Source organism: Alexandromys fortis, unplaced genomic scaffold (assembly GCF_014885135.2).
Source record: "Alexandromys fortis isolate MF-2015 unplaced genomic scaffold, M_Fortis_MF-2015_v1.1 scaffold_52, whole genome shotgun sequence".
Taxonomy (NCBI): Eukaryota; Metazoa; Chordata; class Mammalia; order Rodentia; family Cricetidae; genus Alexandromys; species Alexandromys fortis.
Genome location: NW_026067929.1, coordinates 9,859,148 through 9,882,536, shown reverse-complemented (window position 1 = coordinate 9,882,536; position 23,389 = coordinate 9,859,148). Strand labels below are relative to the sequence as shown.

General features: G+C 40.9%; 1 protein-coding gene across 1 annotated transcript in view; it reads left to right on the top strand.

Annotated features, from left to right (window-relative positions):
• Positions 1-23,389, top strand: part of Mrc1 (mannose receptor C-type 1) — an 87,418-nt gene that overhangs the window by 39,528 nt on the left and 24,501 nt on the right. Inside the window, exons 8-16 of the mRNA XM_050144743.1 lie at positions 1,781-1,938; positions 3,806-3,916; positions 8,396-8,511; positions 11,646-11,794; positions 14,915-15,114; positions 18,485-18,612; positions 19,423-19,510; positions 20,698-20,842; positions 22,321-22,362. Of these exons, the coding sequence (XP_050000700.1) occupies positions 1,781-1,938; positions 3,806-3,916; positions 8,396-8,511; positions 11,646-11,794; positions 14,915-15,114; positions 18,485-18,612; positions 19,423-19,510; positions 20,698-20,842; positions 22,321-22,362 (1,137 nt within the window). The remainder of the gene's footprint in view (positions 1-1,780; positions 1,939-3,805; positions 3,917-8,395; positions 8,512-11,645; positions 11,795-14,914; positions 15,115-18,484; positions 18,613-19,422; positions 19,511-20,697; positions 20,843-22,320; positions 22,363-23,389) is intronic.

Genomic DNA, 23,389 nt, shown 5'->3' with positions numbered 1-23,389 from the left:
AACTGATTTATGAAACTGATTTAACAACTTGAAACATACGCCCGTGTGTGTGTGTGTGTGTGTGTAATATTTGTAGAATATTAGTAGAATTGCAAACAATCTAACAGGAAACAGTTTAGTAAGAAAACTGTATGTGGGAATGCCATAAAATAGCCCAGCTCTTTGTCAACTAGTAAATTAAAACAAATACACATAGATCAGTCTTACATATAACGGTACAGCTTTACATGGTCCTCACCCTAAGTTCTTGAGGGCATTGAAGTCTTTCTGCAGCCTGCATTTGCTGCTCAGAAGCTCCTGATCTGTCAACTCAAGTGAAAGGAAGAGGGGCCCATCCTGTCACCGTCCCCCATGCTTCAGGATGCTGGAAACATCTGTTCCATCTGGCAGAAGTCCACTTGAAGACTTCTCCAAAAGTTGATTGACAGCTTTTAGGAGGAACAAAATCATCCACTCAGGGAAATCCTTGTAGGATGTTTTCTTCATTTTCTACCAAACATGACCTTTATAATATAACTTTGAAGTCCTTGTCTTTTACCATTCAAAGTTTGGAACCAGAGACTACAATGCCATGTGCAGTTAATCAAATTAAACAGATATTGAATTGTGTAGCATCTAATTTTTTTAATTTGGAAATGTTATTTTGTAGCCTGAGCGCCTCAACCATTTGTTTCATTATTGTTGTGACATTTATATCTTAGGCATGTGGCTGTGCATAGAGTTAATAATGTCTTCCGGAGAACCTTGAGATAAAGTGACCACAGTTTAGATCTTTGTTGTGAGTTTAGTTTGAACTTTTTAGTTTTGCAATATTGCACAGTGTATTACACGCTGTTTTATAATGAAAATTATCAAATATATTTTTACTTATGTAAATCAGTGTTGAATATCAGGTGGCAGCCTATCTCTTTAGCATTTTACTTTATATGTATGTGTGTTTTTCTTGCATGTATGTCTGTGCACCACTTGTATCTACAGAGGCCAGAAAAGGTTTTCAGATCCCCTGGAACTGGGACGATAGCTGGTTATGAGCTACTGTGTGTGTGTTCAGAACTGAACCAGGGTTCTCTGCAAGAGCTACAAGCACTGTTAACTACTGAGCCACCCCTCCAGTCCTTTAGAGGGATGCTGGGAACTGAATCCTCTGGAAGATCAACCAGTACTCTTAACCAGAGTCATCCCTCCTTCCTTATCACCTTAGTTTAAAATTCTATCACTATCTAGATAATTTTCACTTGAAATTCAGTGATTAAACTTTTACAGAGGTACTTATAATGTTATTAATAGTAACATCCAATAGATCAGGAGTGATGTAAAATTTGTTCTAAAGTATTCACACGGTTTAGTATAACCAAGTAAGCAATAGTCAAGTTTAGTGATATATATAAGATATATATCAAATATATCCACACATGATACTGTATATATGTCAAATGCATCATGATACATGGTACTGCAGTTCTAGAATGTAAATTATTTGTAACAATAACCAAGCTTTGGCTGGGGTTTCTCATTTCATTTTTACAACTTCCATAAAATAAATTACTGTAACTAAAAGTACAGTCACATTTACAATGGAAAGAAAACGTTGAGAAACCTAAAATTGACACCATAATATGTAGTCCATATCTATCTATTCCATGTAGAAGATTATCTACCCTGATAGTTCTGTGAGATCAAGGGAGCGTTGCTGAGTGGACAAGCCTAGTGCCCTCTTCTCTGATACCCTGCTTACTTTTGGCAAGTGATAAACTACTCAGGTGTTTTTCTTCCCGTGTAGACCCACAGGACGAGCTGTGGATTGGTTTAAACGACATCAAGATTCAAATGTACTTTGAGTGGAGTGATGGGACCCCAGTGACATTTACCAAATGGCTTCGTGGAGAGCCAAGCCATGAGAACAACAGACAGGAGGACTGCGTGGTGATGAAGGGCAAGGTGAGGTGCTCTGCCGAAGCATGACGATAGTGCCAGAAGCCTCTTTTCTCTGCCTTGATTATTATCTGTTGAGATTGATTCCGTGGTTAAAATACATTTATGTTGTTCAATTCAGATTTAGTTTCTTTAGCGTCATACAATTGTATAGCAAAGTCAAGAAAACCATAAAAAATGATAAAAACAGTGGTTCTTAACATTTGGGTGGTGACTCCTTTGGGAATCAAATGACTTTCAGAGGAGTCATTAAGACCATCAGAAAACGCAAATATTTACATTACAATTCATAACAGTAGCAACATTACAGCTATGAAGCAGCAGTGAAAATAATTTAATGGTGGGGGGGGTCACCCTAGCAAGGGTCTCAACATTGAGAAGGTTGAGAAGCACTGTGCTAAGAGGTAGTATTAACTAATGACTAATAGTGTCTTTCTGCTAAATTTTTTTTTTTGATTTTCGAGACGGGGTTTCTCCGTAGCTTTTGGTTCCTGTCTTAAAACTAGCTCTTGTAGACCAGGCTGGCCTCGAACTCACAGAGATCCACCTGCCTCTGCCTCCCAAGTGCTGGGATTTAAGGCGTGCGCCACCATTGCCCGGCTTCTGCTAAATTCTGAACTGTATACATATATGTGCACATGTTGTGTATGTGTATATAGTATCATTTAGAACGTGATATATATGCACACATTTATATATAAGCATATTATTTTATCCAATAATTCTGAGCTTGTTTGCATCCTCAACTGGTTGCTCTGAGTAGAAAATGTAGACCTACTTGTTTCTATTTTGAGCCACATTTGATTTTTCAGATTTGCATGCAGGCTGTTTTAAATGATTCATTCCATGTTTTAAATGTGATTGCAATAATCAATGAGTATTTTTTGTTGTTGTTAATAGACGATAGGTATGGGCCTTGCTGTTTAACTTTCTTCCTCATTTGCATAGGGGATGATAATCGTATGCATCTCCCAAGTGGAAATGAAGATTTAGAAAGTTTGTGCATATATTATACATAATTCTTGGCTCAAATGTGTTGCTAATGAGTACTACCTTCTATTTTTATTATTTAAAAATTATTATAGTTATTTGAAACTTTGAGAGCAGAGTAGATGAGATGCACTCAGAGTGGGCAGGAGAAACCAGAGAATAACACTGAGGAGTTAGAGGATGATGGCAGGGTAGCAGAGAAGCCTTGAGGCTCAACAAATAGCAATGATGTTGTCTTCAGAGTAGAAGATAAACATCTGCAGTTTATAAACGTTACTCTGGCTGTTGGTCTGGAAGCTGGATTGTACTGAATTAGAGATGAGTAATCATAAAAATCCTCAAATTAAAAGAAAGAGAAGGCGATCTTAACTTGACGTGTCTATGGAAGTAGGGATGGTAGAATCTTAAACAAAGTGGAAGGTTGAAACTTGGATTTCCAAGTACCCTCATCATCCAGGGAGAAGGAAGGAAGAATGCCATAATTTCAGATTTGCTTTTAAGTTTGGTTTGTTGGGGCAAGATGTTTTCTTGGATGGGTTACATGTGTTTGGTTAACTTTAACAAGACTGAGGGGGAGGCTGTATATAAACCGCCAGTGAGCATCGTGTTTGAAGGACTTGGAAGTATTTCAGATTTTTCTTCAGCTCCTTCCACAGAGTGGACTTGAATGTTCAAGATGAAGAATTATATTAGAATTACAATCTCTTCACACCTGTGTAGTTAGAGCCAAATATAATGCTTACATGTAAGATGTGAATTTATCATTTGTTTGCAGATGCTAGCTTCCCCTAGCTAGTATGCAGATGGCCCCGGATTCAGAAGGAATCAAATGTAACAAGTTCCTAAAACAGATAACTATTTATTTATTTTTTTTGCTCTGTAGGATGGATACTGGGCAGACAGAGCCTGTGAACAACCACTTGGTTACATCTGTAAGATGGCCTCACAAGCCCATGCTCCAGCCCCAGAGGAGGCCGAAACAGGCTGCCGGAAAGTGAGTACAGACCACACACAGTGACTTAAGGTTGCCATTTGATACAGTGGGCTTTATTTTGTAGGGCACACAGTGCTTACTTACCATCAAAGACCAACGTTTCAACTGTAAATATCCACTATCTTCCTGTGTCCGATAACCTGTCCTTCTTGAAGTTTTCTTGGGCAGTCTCTGGGAGGAGCAGTCCTTGGATCCATTGAGAATGTTGTGAGAACTGGAAAGAAAATGGAATAAAATGAAGCCCAAAAGAGCCTGGGGTGGATGATGGAATGAAGACAGGTTGCTAGAGAAGTTGCTATGCAGGAATGGGTAGTCTGTGATCCCATGGGCAGTTCAGAGCATTTCCAGGGAATCATCTTGAATGCTGACATGCTGATAGCAAGCTATCCCTGGCTACACTCCTACTTAAAGTGTTTTGGATGAACTATCTTCCAAGGGGGAAGCTTTTCTGGACATCACTACAGTATGAGGCAGGTTGCCTAGCCTCCAGCTTGTGTTGAGTAACTCGGTTAAATAAAATCACACGAGCCCATGGTGTATGTGTCTCGCCTGCATGTGCATGCACAGATGGGGACACACACACACACACACACACACACACACACACACACACACACGATGATAGACAGACAGAGACAAAGAGAGAGAGTTACAGGAGACTGAAATAAATCATCTTGAAAATAATTTCTAAAAGCATAAAGAAACTACAGACGTAGTTTTGTAGGCGTATGGTTATTGTTTTTCTGTCTGCTGAGTAGCTCATCTTCCTCTTTTGTCCTTTCTCACTTCTCCTGAACTGAAGGCGAAGTGAGAACTAATGGTGTTTTCTTTTTTTAAAATATTTATTTATTTATTTATTTATTTATTTATTATGTATACAATATTCTGTCTGTGTGTATGCCTGCAGGCCAGAAGAGGGTACCAGACCCCATTACAGATGGTTGTGAGCCACCATGTGGTTGCTGGGAATTGAACTCAGGACCTTTGGAAGAGCAGGCAATGCTCTTAACCTCTGAGCCATCTCTCCAGCCCCCTAATGGTGTTTTCAAGAGTGAGATGCTGTTGAGGTCACATCACCCAATAGCAAACACTGCAAGACAAGAACGTATGATGTGTAACTTGGTGTAGGACGAATAAGCTGGAAAGAAAAACAAAGCAATTAGAAAAATCACAGCATGGGAGAGATGCAGGGAGGGTCTTAACAATGATCAAAATTCAACCTAATTTTGCATTCCAGAAAGTTTAGCCAGAGAAGTTATAAACATTTATTTTCTTTTGGTGTGTGTACATGTTTATGTAGATGTACATGTGTGTGCTGCTGTTTGTGCTGTGTCTTGTGTGCACATGTGTGTATGGAGGCCAGAGATAAACTTAGGTGTCATTCTTCAATTACTATTTATAACTGCCCCCTCTTTCTGTGTCTGTGTATGTCCCCCCTGTGTGTATGCCCCCTTCCTCTGTGTGTGTGCATGCCCATGCGTGTGTGTGTGTGTGTGCATGCGTGCATGCATGTGTGTTTTAAGATGAAAATTTTTACCAGCCAAGAGCTTGCCAAGTAGTAGGACTAGGGTCGTTGGCTAGTGAGCACCAGGGCTCCACCTGTCCCTCCACTATCCCAGCGCTGGGATTACAGCCATATCCCAAACTTAGATATTATGTGGGTTTGGTGGATGAACTCAGGTCTCCATGCTTGCGAGGTAATCACTTTACAAAATGATCTCTCTCACACCCTCCCTTGTATAGATTTTTCATCAACAGAGGCCAGGCTAGCATCCAGGCCCTTGTCTCCAAGTCTATACACTTTGTTTCATTACCACCACACTTATGGTCTTTGTGTAATCATATACACATGTAAGACATTATATGCCATGCCATTTTCTGACATAAAGAACACATGACTTCTATATACTTGATATTTATACACATTTTCTATCAGTTGCCACACATGTACAACCTGATAATCCAATTTAATCATTAAATAGTAATAAGAAAGTAAGGAAATAACTTATCAATACAGTTATTCTTAAGTTCTAATAAACATACAGGAAAATTATAGTCTCATTTAGAAAGAACAAGAACCTAGTGCTCAGAGAAATCCATGTGGCCAGATTCAAAGTTGATGGCATTTAGTCAACTCTTTGCAATATTCTTTTAAGGTTGCATGTAATAAGTATAAAACATATGACATAGCTTGAGATAGAATAGTTGAATGAATGTCCAAACCGATTAGTTTTAGGGAAAGAAGCAAGGAAGGCAAGGGCTACTGCAATGTGAAGAATGCATAGTGTAGGATTCTTCGGCTCAACAGAGTTGTAGAGATGCTCAAAATATTGAGAATAGCCCAACTTACTTGACCAAAAGTGTATTTCTTACTTCAAGGTCAAATTTCTTAGTACATGTTGGCCTGCCTGGACTGGAAACATCACTATATCGTGAATCATTGATAATATTGTGAAGGTGGCATAAAAAATTAAATTTTTGTATTTTTATGTCACAGTATAAAAAGGGAAAAAGAAAACACTGGCCATCAATAGTGACTTCCTTAAGAAGCTGGGAAGACCATGTGGAGATATATTAAAGCACATTTTGTACCTGAGTATACAGGCTTCTTTCTGAGAGTTTAAAACTAGAAGTCCGTTACACTGATTTGAAGTTCCACATTCTTTTTCCTTTTTGGGAGAACATGCATGCATGTTTATGTGTGCACATGTTTGTGTGTATATGTGTATACAAGAGGAGGCTATTCAGAAATCTATGGTATCGTTCATGAGAAGGGTTTCTCCACACTGGTTTTTGTTTACTTGCTTTGTTTCGCCATTTTTTCTTTTATTGAAATCAGACTCCACTCTCGTACAATTTCCCCTCCCTCTACACCTCACTGTTCTTCTCCATGCCCTTCCCATTCGGATCCACTTCATTTCCGTCTCTCATTAGAAAAGGACAGGCTCCCAAGAGATAACAAACATGACAAAATACAATATAATACAATGAAGCAAAAACTATCATACCAAAGTGGGACAAGGCAAACCCACAGAAGGGAATGAGTCCCAAGAGCAGGCACAAGAATCAGGGACCCATTCTTCCACACACTCAGGAGCCCCATGAAAATACTCAGTGAAAGCTATATGCAGAGGACCAGCCGATGACTTGTGCAGCCCCCGTGCTTGCTGCTGCAGTCTCTGCGAGCTCACAGCTGCCTCGCTTAGTGGATTCAGAGGACTTTGTTCTCCTTCATCCGCTCTGGCTCTTACACTCTTTCTGCATCCTCTTCTGTGGGATTTCCAGAGTTCTGTGGGCAGGGATTTGATGGAGAAGTCCAATTTAGACTCTCTTTCTGCATAACGTCTGGCTGGGGTGGGGAGTTGGTCTCTGCATCTGTTTCCATCTGCTGCCATGGGAAGCGTCTCTGATGATGACCCCACAGTGCTTCTTGAGGCAAGTTCTCTGCCTGGCCTGGAGCTCATTGAACAGATTGGAGTGATTGGTCAGCACCAGGGATCCACCTGGTTCCTCCTGGCCAGTGCTGGGATTAGGAGACCCAGAGTCCTGAAAACACTAAAGAGTCACTCTACCACTGAGATACATTTCGCCACCTTTGTTTTTTCGACAAAGTCCAGCCATATTTAGCCCAAGCTGCCATCTAACCTCTAAATCTCCCAAGTTCTGGCATTACAGGTATACCTGGATGACATTTATTTTAAAACTTAATATTATTCTCTGGCCTCTAACACCCCAAACAGATAACATGCCTATTAATTGTTGTGTGGTTAGAATTTTCATTTTCTCTTGCCATAGAAGAAGCTCAAACACTGTGCTATGGAAGGACCCTGCCCCCAGCCCTCAGTCTGCATTTGATACATTCCTAGTCACCCCACAAGCTTAGCTTTCAATTTAGTTTTTTTTTTTTTTTTTTGTACCTGCGGAGTTCCTCTCTTCCTCTCAACTCTTGCTGGGAATTTAAAATTTTATTTGCATAATTTTATGTAGTAGTTTGTATACCTGAAGTGTGGGCAAGAGATGTCATTAAGTTATGTTGCCTGAGGTTTGATGTGCATTCTCCAGTGGCCAGGCAGCACAGTTTTATGTTCATCACCTACCTTTGACATCAGTAGACATCTAAGGTTACAGCTCCTCAGGTTATTTTCAGGGTTTATCTCATGGGAACTAAATCCTAGGCTGTATCATTCAGTTTCTTCAGGCACTGGTCACAAGCAGTGTCCCTTGGAGGATGCATCAGAATCCAGGGCGGCTTTTCCTTCCTTTAGTGCCATCGTTTGCCTTGTGAGGACCGATGTCGTACTGTGCTCTTTGTTCTCGTTCAGAAACAGCTTCTGTTTCACCTGATATCATTCTGATTTGTGTTCCCTAGACTTTCCTGTTCACCAAATCATGTTGCCTGAAGGAATCATTTAAAAAATATTTCCTAATAAGTGTGCCTGACAAATCTCTCATTTATTTGTTACTTGGTGACATTTGTAGGGCTGGAAAAGGCACGGTTTCTACTGCTACCTGATTGGACACACCCCTTCAACATTCGCTGCTGCAAACCAAACATGCACAAATGAGAAAGCTTACTTAACAACGATTGAAGACAGGTATGTAATACTTTTTAATTTGTTTTAAGATATGTCAAATAGTGAAAAGTGTTCAAAAAGATGTAAGAATTACCATGCTATGAATTTTGAAGTAAATAATATATGATCTTGAGTCATGCTTTTTAAAGGTGGAGATGTTGAAAATATTCTTATTTGGTGGCTTAATTGGAAACATTATAAAACTTCTTTGTTGCTTTTATGAATCTATTTTCTTAAAACATTATTTTAAGAAAGGGTCTTAATATGTAGCCCTGGCTGGCCTGAGCTTGCTATATAGATCAGAGTGGCCTTGAGCTCACAGGTATTTGGGATTAAAGCAGTGAGCCAACAGGATTGGCATCAGTTTATGGCTATTCTGCTGGTTGTATGGTACAGATCTAGTGTTTTCTAATCTGTTAATTGTCAAAATTTTTAAAGCAAAAAAAATTGTTCACTGAACACCCCATTTTGTACTTTTATCAGTTGCTTTGTGGAAGAAAATAGCAGAAAGAGGACACACCAGATCACACGTGTGTTTTCCTCATGCACACTCACAGTTCCATCAATTATATAATCTTAAAGGTGTCAAGACTTCCCTCACCACCCAGCAACAATCCTTCAGTCACCCCAGCCCAAGATCTTCTAATCTAATTCAGTTCCTACACTGTCTGCTTGGCAATGTCAACAGACCCCGCAGGCCAAGGGTCTAGTCCCCCAGGCTGTACTTTACCCATGCCAGGTCCAGGTGCAGCCCTAAGCTGGTTTCCCTGCATTCCTGAATGACCAGCTCTAGAAAGGCATTCCTACACCCCAGCACTGAGTTCTGTTCACTTGTTTGACCATCTCAGAGAACTGTGGGAAGCACTTAGACTTCCTGATTTTCTTAAAGGAGAGGACCAGGAAGAGGGCTCAGTGAATATAGTGCTCACCACACAAGCGTGAGGACCTGAGTTTGGATTCCCAGCACCCAGGAAAAAGTCAGGCATTGTAGTCCAGGCAGAGAGAGAACTCCAAAAGGTCATTGGTCAGGCAGCCTGGATGAATTGGTGAACTCAAGGTTCAGTGAGAGACCAGGACTCAAAGCACAAGGTGGAGAGGGATTAAGGAAGATAGCCAGTGTTGATCTCTGGACACACAGGTGGACGGACACACAGGATGAGGAGAAGGTGCGTGGAGATCCCATCTTCTCTACTGTCTCACCACCCTCCACGAATCTCCACCTGCTCAGTCGTGGAAAAGCGTTCTGAACACTGGGCTGTTAGAGAGACACCGTTGCTTGAGGATGCTTGCTGATAGACTGAGCAGGGGAGCGCAGCTCGTTTCAATGTTCTTCTGTTTCTCACGCAGCCTTCCTCTCTCCAGGTTCTGGCATGGAGACCCCCCTGGGATTGATAGTGTGGGTCTTATCATCTACTATTAAAGGAGACAACTCAGAATTAAAGGCCTGAAATTATGACCTCAACCTCCCAATATATAACACATCTGCAAATAATCTACTAATTCTTTTTGTTTCTTTTATTTTAGTTAACTAATTAATTAATCAATTAAGCTTTGCCTGGCTTGGCCAAGAAAATCAAATAGAAAATAGAGGATTTAAAAAAAATGTAACTTTAACCTCTGAGGGCTCATCCATCTTTGAGATTTATTTATTTTTTCTTTTTATTTACTCTTTGCAAAGCTTAGATAATACACTCAAACCTCAAAAATTTTAAAAGTTATTGGAGTTTCAATTCTTCAAGGCAGACTCAAAATCCACAGAGTCCTGCTGATGTTAAATATCCTCTGATAAAAATAGATATCAGAGGATTGTGTTTCAACATGCACCTTCCTCTCCCAGTGATGAAATGCTAATATAAACACCTGACCACAAGAACACAGCTATGTCTTATCTTAGGACAGAAGAAGCGAATTCCTTAAGTACCATGGGGATACATTCTGGATTTGCTGTGATTGGTTTGTTAAAAAAAAATCACCTACAAGAGAATTATTCTTCATGTGTTCTCTGTGCTATTTCTATTTAAGGATTCACTAACTGTCGTTAAGCTTGCTTTTCATGTTTTAAAAGTAAATTTCCCTTGTGTGTGTTTTTTTTTTCTGTCTGTGGAATTATTTGGACCATGGTTAAATGGAACGTCTGCTGGTTTTATCATTGTCCACTGGCCTCTTTGTTCTCTCTATGTTCTTGAATTGAGGTCCTCTTCTCAGAGCCATTTCTGCCTGTGTTGTCTGTGTTGTTTCACGTTTTTTAGCTAAGACAAATCTTTGTTACCTTGCCTGTCAAGGTGAGGGGGGCAATAAATGTGATGGCCCCATTTGTAATTATCCTTGATAAATCCCTATTGATTAAATTCTATAATCAATAATTGAACCAGGCACTTGGCCTGTGTGAAAAGTGGACTGATTGTTTCGAATAATTTTTAAAATGACTATAGTTTTCTCTTTTATATTTTCAAAATTCCCTTAAATTTGGTGAAGGATGAGAGGCCAATATGAGGGCCAGAGGAGGGTGATTTGAGTCTAACTGAGTCAGCTAGATGCTGTTTTTTTTCTTTAGTGAAAAGATATTACAATTTAAATAATGGAAAACTCTGATTACTGAGTGACTTCCTCCAGGAAGATGTGAAATGTCTCTTTACTCCAGATCACCAAGTGCCATGATTCCACCCAGGTCCACCTTGGTGAATCAGTGACATCATGGGTGTTACCCAGAGGAGGAGGATGTGTACAAGGTTACATACATGAACATGGAGCATTCATTGACAGCTGCCTTACTGAAAACCCATCCTAGCATGATGCTTCATGAAAGCCGCATCCCTGATGCTCCCTGATCACCATCTAGGCAGCTCCATAGAGCAGTCTGTTCTCCCTAGTGATGTTTATCACTTCTATAATCTCAGGGAGAGGCCCTGCAAGTTTTGTAACTTTCACAAATTCCCTGAGCTTCCTGAGTTCCCTTAGCTTACTACATCAATGAGCTGCCGTCTCCTTTCAAGAGAGACTCTTAGAATCCTGAGGAAAGAGCTGCAGTATTTTTGAATTATTATCTAAACCATAGCTCAAACAGCCAAGTACAATAATTTTCATGTTGATAATGTAAGAAATTTGGATAAATGTTTCTAAAGTTTATTTGATTTTATTTATTTATATTTTTAAAGATACGAACAAGCGTTCCTGACTAGTTTGGTTGGATTGAGGCCTGAAAGATATTTTTGGACAGGACTTTCAGATGTCCAAAACAAAGGGACGTTTCAGTGGACTGTGGACGAGCAGGTGCAGTTCACACACTGGAATGCCGACATGCCAGGTACGCAAGTTCGGAGTGTCGTTCCCTCTCTTCCTTCAGCAGAGCCGTTGGTCCTCCATGCACCTTTCCAGATACAGTATGGAAGGCAATAGTGATGTCAATAACCTTTATGTTTCTTTTGCCTTTTGCTCCTACCCAGCTTGCAGCCTTATAGAGCAAAAAGGAGGAAAAAATTGTTAAGTAATTTGGGACTGGTATATTTAAAAAGATGCAAAATTCCAAGTACTCACAGATGTTCTGAATATTTGCCTAATTTCTGAGAACTCAAGGCTCTATAGAAAGTAAATTTAAAACTTCTCAGTGAGACTGGATATGAATATTAATGCACTTGAATGAGGGGATTAAGGGGTTCTCATGGGGAATCAATATTCTAGTGTCTTTTGTCTATCTTTAGCCATTTTCATGCCTGGGATTTTCTTTTATTCTTCTAAGAATGACAAGAGTCATATAAGTATCTTTATTTAAACAATGCAGAAATTGGAACTCAGAAATTATGGTACTAGAAATGTCCAAGCCTAGATTTGCACTAATCTGGGTAGTCATCAAGTTCTAGTTATTTGGTTTTGGAGCAGCCAGCTGCCCTCGCCTTGTGACTTGCTCTCTCTAACTGGAGATCGTAAGTGGCCTCTCTAACAGACCCTGAAAACTCCTTTGTCATCTTCCTACACTGGTGTTACTGGTTAATGATCTCATTGAATATGACTTCACTCAGAAAGGTCAACACCCTTTACAGAAAACAAATCACTGTACCAGATTTGCAAGCTCAAAGAGGGCTAACAGCTATGTGTGCGCTTGCTCCTTGGCCTGGTACATCACATCCTATTCTGCAGCAGTTCTTTGAATTGGCTTCTCAGCTTTGAGTGAGGAAAACATGTGACTAATCAGATTATTGTTTGTGCAACTGCTATTTGATTGTGAAATTGTTAAACATTATAGGAATTGTGAGATTCCAGGTCATGTAAACAAATGCATTTTTTGTTTGTTTGTTTATTTCACCCTTGGTGAAAGTCACAGTTCTTTTTATGTAGCTTTATTTTGTCTCTGTTACTTATTCACCAGGAGGATTCTGAGCAATGAACCCTGAAATGCCTGTAAAAATAACAGTTCATTAAACTAGAACCATAACTCAGCCATGACCACTGAGAATCTTTTTATTTATTTATTTATTAAAGATTTTTGTCTCTTCCCCACCACCGCCTCCCCTTCCCCCCTCCCTACCCCAATCAATTCCCCCTCCCTCGGTCAGCCCAAAGAGCAATCAGGGTTCTCTGCCCTGTGGGAAGTCCAAGGACCACCCACCACCATCCAGGTCTAGTAAGGTGAGCATCCAAAGTGCCTAGGCTCCCACAAAGCCAATACGTGCAGTAGGATCAAAAACCCATTGCCATTGTTCTTGAGGTCTCAGTAGTCCTCATTGTCCACTATGTTCAGCAAGACCGGTTTTAACCCAGGCTTGAGAATCTTGAGGACTCTCGTATACTCCAGAGTTAGACTGGAGCTCACAATGTAGCTGGTAGAACTCTCTATGGAGCTCACTGTGTAGGCTGGTCTTCATCTCAGGATTCTCCTGATCCAGCCTTCCATGTGCTGAGATCACAGCCCTGTTGGAAGACATGGCTGGCTGGTTGAGGTTGCAGTCTCTCAGGGCCTGGTAGCTTTTTCCAAAAGCTCAGCAACATGGAAACCCCCTACCAGCCCCCAGAAAAGCTTCCTGCTCTTTACCCAACCTTATCTGGAGGATGTCTGCAGACCCAGGATGCCTGACTTATCTCAAGGGTGACCCTTGACACAGTTCCCTGCAAATCCTCTTCCCCTGAAGATCCACGTGGTAATTAGACAAGTGTTCTAGCCATTTCCATAGGACCCTACTGCCCCACACAGAGCCTTGTGGTAAGAGAGTGCCACTTAATTCAAATTAGGGTTTGTGCCCAGGCTCCCCAATCCTATATATTATTCCTTATACTCTAAAATAAAGTTGAGCTGTTTTACCAAAAGCAGTCTCCCGGAGGGCTGTCTCCATTTGTGCTCACAGCCCTGTACAAAGCTTTCTGCGGTGGCTTCTGCCCCATTGCTCTTGCAGACTGGTGGCCAATAAGGCAAGAGGGAAAAGAGGACTCACAGAGCCCTTGCCATCAGGCCCCACCACAGCATAGCCACTTGATAGAAAGATGACGTTTTTGGCTCAAGAGATGTTGGCTGAGTGCCCAAAAGTTCAGCTTCAAGAACAGACAAGACCTTTGTGTGCCTCGCCTGAGTCTCAAGAGAGATGAACGACTCTGTGCTCTGCTGCCAGTTCCAGTGGAAGACTGTGGATAAAGACGATGGCTCCAGGGATCTGAGGCAAAGGCTCAGGTGTCAGGAACTTGGGGACTTTAGAGAAAACATTCTAGAAAAGATGTATCTCCCTGGAACTGTGATAATACATGTTTAAGCATTTAATATTCTTTGAAAATGACATAAAAAGATTAGCTCCTCTTAGCAGTAAGCATCTTGATGTTTTCAAACCTCTATGTTAGTTATTGCTACAATGACCACAAAACAGAATGTGTGAACGCTACTGTGATCATGCTTTTTTTTTTTTATGGACGTCTTCATAACCTGCATCCCAGCTCTGCACAGCAGAGTTTCTATTTTAAGATGAGGAAACAAGAGAGCTTGAAAACCTTACACAAATTCTCCAACTTAGACATATCTTGTTTGGAAATCTATCACATGCTTTTGTTCTGAAGGATGAAATGACCCTGGGAGGAGGAGAGAATCTCAAAAAATTAAAAAAGGAAGGAGGAAAGCTGGCAGAAGGGCAGAAAGGAAGATCCATTATGCTATTATCTTTTCCATTATAAAGCAGAAATATTTTATCATTAAATGTCTAAATGTGGGCCACCCAGCCAGATGTAAAAATATAAAAATGCGTTCAAAACTCCCTACATGTACGATGATCATTTTGGGTTATAGAACACACAAATGAAAGGTAAAGATACAACAACACAGTTTTCAAATGCTGCCTTTGATTATCACCTGTAGGAATGTGCCATGCTACCTCCCTGCTCTGCCTTTCTCGAGCATGGCGGGTCTTCAGGAAGAACCCACTGACTGAGTTCTACTTTGTGTTGAATGCAGGAAGAAAGACGGGATGTGTTGCCATGAAAACTGGGGTGGCCGGTGGTTTGTGGGACATTCTGAAATGTGAAGAAAAGGCAAAATTTGTGTGCAAACATTGGGCAGAAGGAGTGACTCGTCCACCGGAGCCCACGACAACCCCTGAACCGAAATGCCCGGAAGACTGGGGTACCACCAGCAAAACCAACATGTGTTTCAAAGTAAGTTTCACTTGCTAAACTAATAAAATATTTGAAATACTCAACAATTAAAAATAAAACACGCAACTCAGGTCCCACTTGCAGAAATTTTAATCTGGTTTGATTGATGGAGAGTGCCTTGGATAGATACAAATGACACAAACAGAGGCCACAGCATAGATTGGACCTTACCTCTGACATCATCTGCTTCGTTGTTGACTTTTCCTCTCTGCTTCTCCTCCATTTCTCATGGTTTTCCAACCCTGGTCTAAGCTTGCGATTTTCATTTTGGTGAAGAATTTGTTCCCCCTTACTGTAACTTCTGGTGTCTCACATTTGCCCCTGCCTTCAAGCCCAAGCTTTATGCTAACTTAAACAATAAACTGGTCTACAATCATGCTGTGTCAGCATTACAGAGCTCCTGCTTCTCTTCTTTGATTTAGCCCTTAACGACTATAGTGACGGAAGATGAAAGTATTGCAAGTATGGAGCCCTCAATACCTTTAAATGTGTTCTGCCATTATTTTTATATATTCTTAGATTGAACCCTCTGTTTTCTCCTTTTGCAACCAAGTTCATTAAAATAAGCAGCCAGTCAAACACAAATAGAAACAAGACCAGAAACAAAAGCAAAACAAACAAAAAATCACATTTCTAATGAAATAAGGATGTTGTCATAATCTTCATAGACAAATTTAGATTTAATACAGAAATTATTTACTATTTAATGATAAAGTCTTATGCTCAAGACCTCTTTTATAAACTTCCTTTCAGAGGCCCATGACCCTGAGTCGCGTCAGGAGACAGTTTGGTGAGATAGAGGAAGAATTCAGTCAGAGCCTAGGTTTGTAGCTCAGAGGTAGAGTCCTTGCTTAGTGTGTGAGAGGCACTGGGTTCCATCTCCAGTGCTGAATAAAGAAAAAATAACTTGTGAGAAGATGGAGTTGTCTGAGCTCTAACTCAAGAAGGGCATGGCGTGTCTAGTTGAGCGGGTCACCCCTATTAGTAGCTGCAGGAATCCGTGAGGTGTTTAATCTAGTTTGACTAGTCAGAGCTTAACATACAAATTTCCTGAAAGGAATATATGGGACCAATATAAGAGAGGATTTATAAAATAGATTTTGGAAATTTCGCATCATCATTCAAATGCCAGATCTACCATCATACAAATGCTCGGAGCTGACAGGCTGTGGGGATTTAACACAGTGGAATTTCTGTAGCTATGCTGTGACCTAGGAATTCCAGTAGCAACAAAGCTCAGATGTTCACCAGACCCAATTATATGCATTGGTATAAATTATGTGGTTTCAGAAAGATTAGGATTAGTGTTTGTTTACATATGTACAGACTATCCTTATAAATACTAAGATATGGGAATTAATTAAATTTGGTATATAGTTAAGGAAAGCAGAACCAGAATCACGGTGTAGGAGCTGAGGTAGGGTTGAGGACCTGCTGTTGCGGAACCTTGCTTAGGTCACATTGTTTTTTATTTTAAAGTTTTTTTTTTTCATTTTACATGTCAACCCCAGTTTCCCCGCCCCCTTCTGCCACCCCTCCTTCCCCCCATCCCACTCCCCACCCACTCGTCAGAGAGGGGACACTTACTCATGGAGCTTAAGTCATTCCCAGGACAAGGTGTAGGCATTAACTATCAAGACGGCCACACACATAGGAGGTGAACCCACTTTTCCGCAAGCCTGTGGTGCTGAGAGCCATGACTCATGAAGAATAACAGAGAAAAACATGTAAAAATCGGTGGCTCCAGTGAGCTCCCGAACTGTTCACATATTGGCACTGGTGCAGTTTCTGAGAGTATCCTTGACTCAAGGACAGTCACCAAAAATTGACCTGAGAGAGTAACTCCTGATTTTTATGTCTCAGTGCCAGTGGAAGTAAAAGATGAAGCTGTTTGTGGGGTTATTCAGAAACATAAACACGCTTTCTTAAGGGGAATTATAGAAAAATGAGAAACTGAGGAAAGCAAAAATAAATTTAAAAAAAAAAAAGGCAAAGTGAGAGTAACTCCCAAGAATTCCAAAGAGGAAAAACTGTTGAACTTCTTTGTTCAGGGGATTTTGTAGCTCTGTGGCAGAATCCGGACAAAGACTAAGGTAATTTCTTTAGTTGACCAGTTAGATGACCCCACTCTCTGTGGCGAGATGGTCACCTCTTGTTCTCAGGCAGCCAACCCAGTTAGCGGTGGGCAGGGCCTCTCTTTATTCATTCTTGACTTCTGCTTTGCTAGTTATCGACCTTGGCTTTCTGCAAGCTGCCAGCCATTGGCTGGTGCTGCTGCCTCCATCTGTGCAATGTGATGATCAGTGATCCAAACACTTCTTGACTCTCAACAGTCATCACGAAGTAACTGCATTGATTTTTGTTTACTCTATGGTGTGGTCTAGACTCTTTTTCTTGAACTAGGTAGGCCTTCTTAGCAGCTATCTTTATCTGTTCTGCTTAGGTGCCTTAGAAGATGCATGAGAAGATAGGGATGCCTTACATAGTTCCTCAAGGGCTCCAGGTCTTCAGACTAGCGGGCCTAGCATCACTAGCTCAAGGCCCTGTCCCTTCTCTTATCTGTTTAGCTTAGCCTTAGCATCTTCACTCAGTTGCAGACTTTTTTTGTTTCCCATCCCTAACATCTCTTTTTGCCTGAATTCTGTCTCACTCCAACACATGAGCCACTTACCATTTTAACCATGAGTCCCTTCCCTTCCCTGCTACAGTTAACTAGCTCCTGCGTCGTTAAGCACGTCCTACACTACCACCCTAGATCCTATTTACGGTCCCCAGCACTAAGTAGTAAGTATTAAGACCTAGTACTTTGTTACACGGTTTGTAAAATTTAGTTTAACTCTCACCCATTTCTGTCAGTAACTTAAGGAAAAGAGACCGCAGTTTTTGAAGGACACCACCAACACCGCTGAAAGCTTGCCAGGATATTCATTGTTTAAACTCAACAGGATAACAGAGGGAACAGCGTTTTGCTTATTCATGTTTATTCTGTATCAAAATGTTGTTATTTTTTGTGTCCCAAAGCAATTTTTCATACTTCATCAAATTACTTTCCCTCTCTTCCACACTGAGCTGTATACCCAGTCCACATGGCTTCAGTTTCCAATATTTTAATCTAATTTTTCCTGTGCTTTAAACAGCTTTTATTTTTTTAAGTCTTTCTCAATGAAACCGTAACCCCCAGCACTGGCCCACGTCTAGCTATCCAAGTAGGCACTCATAAATTGATTTTCAACCAAGAGACCTGACTTGTTTGAGACCATTGCATTGCTTGCTTTTCCTATAAAAGAAACTGCATTGACTGTAGATGGTTTATTTCTCTTGATTTGCTAAGTTACCAAATGTAAAACCATTTCCCAAACCTTTTCTGTAGCTGTATGCGAAAGGCAAACATGAGAAGAAGACCTGGTTTGAATCTCGAGATTTCTGCAGGGCTATGAATGGAGAGCTAGCGAGCATTAAGAATAAAGAGGAACAGCAAGTGATATGGAGGATGATCACGTGAGTCCCTCTTCCGTACAGCACTTCTATCTGTTACCTATTTGGTGGCTATGATGCTGAGAAAATATTCACATTTCTGTATCACTTCACAAATCCATAGTCCCTTTTTGATTAAATTTTATTTCAAACTCCTTTAATAGTTATAAATCTTGGAGTCAGCCACTCTGTAAGTGCATAAGGCATTCAGTACTTATTGGAATAGATGGCCATCTTTCAATGCTTTGCTATGATCTCCCCTAAGATGACCAGTTTTCAGGGCAGTGATGAGTGGGGACCAAATTTGCATTTTCTTAGTCACCTTTGCTGTGGTATGACTTACGAGTGACAGGTTTTACTGTGGCGTGTAGCCTAAGAGGTTGTTCATTCCATCCGGGCAAAGCATAATAACAGGGAGACCGGCTGGTCACATTGCATTGCAGTCAGGAAGCAGGAGATAAATGGGATGCTCAGCTCACTTTCCCTTTGTGTAGTGTAGGACACCAGTCCAGGTAATGGCGCCACCCACTTTTAGGGCGTGTCTACCCACTTCAATCCAATCAAGGTAATCCCTCACAGGCATGCCTTAAACTCACATAATCTAGATGATCCCTCGTGGATGTGACCAGAGACTTGTTTGCAAGATGATTCTGGGACTCATCAAGTGGACAATTAGTGTAAGCCATCAGAGTCATCTTTTGTAAGACAGTTATTTACCTCTTTGCTTATGTATTATCTAATACGTGTTTCAGAGGTGCCTATCAACTCTTGATGCTCTTTTGAATGACTAAAGTTCTTTCAGAACACAGCATGTACTTCCTCTGTATGTTGCAGGGCCAGTGGAACCTACCATGAGCTGTTTTGGTTGGGACTGACCTATGGAAGTCCTTCAGAGGGGTTCACCTGGAGCGATGGTTCTCCTGTAAGTAGTTTTAAATGTATCATTTTCTTGTATTTATTTATTTTGATATCATCATTTGACTTAACTGATGTTTTATCAAGGTAAGCAATTAAGATAATTTTTGATGCAAAATAAATACAGATGCAGTATACACTCACTGCCCAGCCCTGGTCTCCATGTACTCTAAGCATAGCTGTGGCTAAGGGGATGAATACGCCATAAAGAATGAAAAGTCATATCACCAGTTTCTATAAAATAGCTCCAGTCTATACAAACCCAGCATGTAGGTAGTTGAATGTCTTCACAGCTGTTCTGCAGTTGCCTTTAGCTCAGTACTATTGGACTTGGCAGCACTGCAGCTTTGGTAGCCGTTAGAGTCAGTCACACTTCTCCAGATTTGAGAAGTGGGGAGCTCTGGCTTTTGCTGTTAACATTCAGCAGCCCTGGGCATCATGGGAAAGGCTATTTTCTAATATCAGTGCCACCTCAGAGCCCACAAGCATCGTTCAAGTACTTAGTGAGATGGTTTATTTGGTAGTTGCATTGATGTTTGGATTCCACGTTTGTGTTTATAGAAAACAGATCATAATATTTGATCCAAAACCCTTCAGACACTGAAAACTATCAAAACCCAAATTACCCAACCCAGGGCCCCAGCGTGTTTCCCTTGTTCGTTTTGGCAAAGGCTGGTTGTTCTGTCGGCCACACTTTATAAGCCCCTTTTCTTCTTTAAGAAGAGTTAATTATTTTTCTGTAGCCTGTGTAATGGAGGTAAAGCTTCCAACAACTTACTGAAATACCATCCCTTAAGAATGGCCTGTAAATCTAGGAAATTACAAGTGCTGGCTGAGAAGTGGGAGTTTCTTGCTAACTTTTTCCTCTATATAAATCCCCCTTCTGTGCCCCTGCATCCACCTCTGTTTAATGAGAATAAAGAAAATGTTCTAAGAATCAATTCCCTGCTCTAATCAGCTTCAAAAGTTTCCGTGTAATAAAAGCTCTTTCTTCCTCACACAGGTCCATAAAATGTTCTTCCAGAGCTAAAAGTCAAAAGCAAATGGATGAAAAAATTCAAACATCTATTTTTTCCATTTGGATTTGCACTGATGTGCTATATATATATGGTTAATATCTGCAGCCTAATGTTTCTAACACAGCATAACGCCCTGGCTTTGTGGTTAAGATAGAGTATAATGTTTCCCATATAGGTTTCCTATGAAAATTGGGCTTATGGTGAGCCAAATAATTATCAAAATGTTGAATACTGTGGTGAAATGAAAGGCGACCCCGGGATGTCCTGGAATGATATCAACTGTGAGCACCTCAGCAACTGGATTTGTCAGATACAAAAAGGTACAAAACCTTCCCCCCTTCTCTTAGATCGCGGAGCTAGCTTTTTGACACCCCCATTTGTTCCCTCCGTTGGCACAAACAACAAACAAAAATACCAGCATCAGGGAAGTGTCAGGCCCTTATTTCATAGGATAAGAATGAAGGCGTTGAGTACAGATAAATGTTCCAAAGGAACAGAAGATCAAAAGGCCACCCGAGAATCCTGGATGAGAGTCATGTCCTCAGAAAGGTTCCCACCAGCAGCTGGGACTCTAGCCACACTCTGCTGCTGCAGGGGCGAGTGGGTGTAGGAAGGCAATGCAGTTTCGCTTTCTGGAACTTTCACCCTCTGATTGTCTACTTTATCCCTGACTCAGGAAGATTCCCCCTCCAAGTCAGAATATTCCAATGTTCAAAACACCCACTAGGAACCAGCAGTGTGAGGAGGTCCCTGGTGTTACGGGACGCACCGTATTATTATTTAGGTGACTTGGAAATTACCGCAAAGCCAGGTCAGGAACTGAGGCCAGAGGAGCTGGGTTAGGACAAAGCAGGAAATGGGGAAACTCACCCGGGACTCAGAACGTACCTAGTTGACCCTATTGCAATAGATGAGCAGAACCACATTGCCCTCTGCTGTTGGGGAATCATGGCCACTGCCCTCCTTGTACAGTTAAGAGGCCTGCTCGGTACTTCCCTCTGCTGGCTGTATGCACATGGTTCCCCATTTGGGATTAGCGTCCTGAGTTTCCAGAGTAGAGGACTCTGGGCTGCATTTTAGAAGGGGCTCCTCCTGCCAGTGACTCGCAGTGGTCTTTTTATGTTGTTAGTAGTTTTGTTTTACTCTGGCAGATAGAGAAATGTTATCTAGGAGGTCATTACCCGTGCCCTTTTGTCATATTCCAACAAAATCCAGAAAGAAAAAAATACCTTTTAAAAATTCCAGTACGTTATACATTGAATGAGAATAAGATTCTTTAAGAAGAATATATTTGAGACTTATCCATATATGACTCACATCAAATGTTTTTAGGTAATGAACTGTACATTATTTCCTAGCCACTACTAAAATGTCTATGTGGAAAATTGCTGTGTAGTGAACACTGACCACATATCCACAGTTTAAAGTTTTCTGTGCTGTTTACAGACATTGGTAATCCCTTATTGTAATTGGAGGCGCTGGGATGAAGACAGTTTAATCCTGTGCTTCGGATTGGAAACTGGGCTCCACGATTCTAAAATTAATATTCTTTTATTTCCTTTATATGGCACTATGTGGGCCCTAGGAAATGCCTTCCCACTTATGGTGGCCACTATTCGATTTAAATAAACTTCAGTTCTTCCTTTTTCCTTTCATTCCTTCCCCACAGTGTGATGTGGATCAGAAGGAAGAATGGGGACAAGTGTGGAAAACTGGCAAGGTTTGATTGACACAGGAAAATTCAAGAAGTGGTACTAGCAGATGCTTGATGACTTTATATATTGTTTTTATTTTACAGGGAAAGCATTGCTACCTGAGCCCACACCCGCTCCTCAAGACAGTAGGTGTCTCTGTGTTTTCTGACTTGTTTATTATAGACTTTTCTGACTCCTTTCCCTTTCTAATGAAAAAAAAAAAAAGTATCCTGGGAAGATGGCAGGCAGAGATCTTAGTATCGTAGAGAATTTCATGAAAGGCTGGAGTTTTGTCTCCAGAGAGCAGAACACACATACTGGTTGCCCTGCTCACACAATTTCCTGTGACTTCATGAGGCCAGTCCAGGGTTCAGGCATACAACCAATGAATTGTAACTTGATGGCCCCAAACAGCACCATTATTCACTGAAAGTTCTGGAAGTCAGGAATATGAAATCAGTTCTTCTGAGTCCAAACACAACCCTTCACTCACAGGACCACACTCTCCAGAGGTTCTGGTCAGTTGCCTTCACTATGTTCCTTGAATTCTTTTCTAAATGTCTTCTGGTTCCTTCTTCAAACCAGCCTTGTAGCTTCTTGGTTCAGCTGTCGCGTTGCCTCCTGTGAATTGGACCTTACCTTCTGCATCCTTCTCTGAGGGCACTTGCATTAGATTTAAAGCCCACCGAGATAATCCAGGATAATCTTTCCTTCTCAGGATCCATATAATCACATTTGCAAGTCCTTTACATTGTAATCTGATGTACACAGGCTCCTAGAATTAGGCCGTAAATGCCTTTGTAACCTTTTGCAATATAGAAACATAAAATTCCATTCTTTGAAAGAAGTCTTAGAAGCCTCCTTCTTCATGAAGGAACTGCTTGGTACTCCATTTCTGCTGTGAATAAAATGGCTCAGCAGTTAAGAGCTCTGGCTACTCTTCCAGAGGTCTTAAGTTTAATTCCCAGCACCCACATAGTGGCTCACAACCATCTGTAATGGGATCTGTTTCCCCCTTATTGTGTGCATGAAGACAGAACACTCATAAACATAAAATAATAAATAAATATTTAAAAAGTAATTTTTTGTAGTGGGCTGAAATCTGAGTTTTCATAGCCTTCGTGTCTTGATCTTCAAACATCACAGGCATCTAGTCTTCCTAGCTAGTCTTTC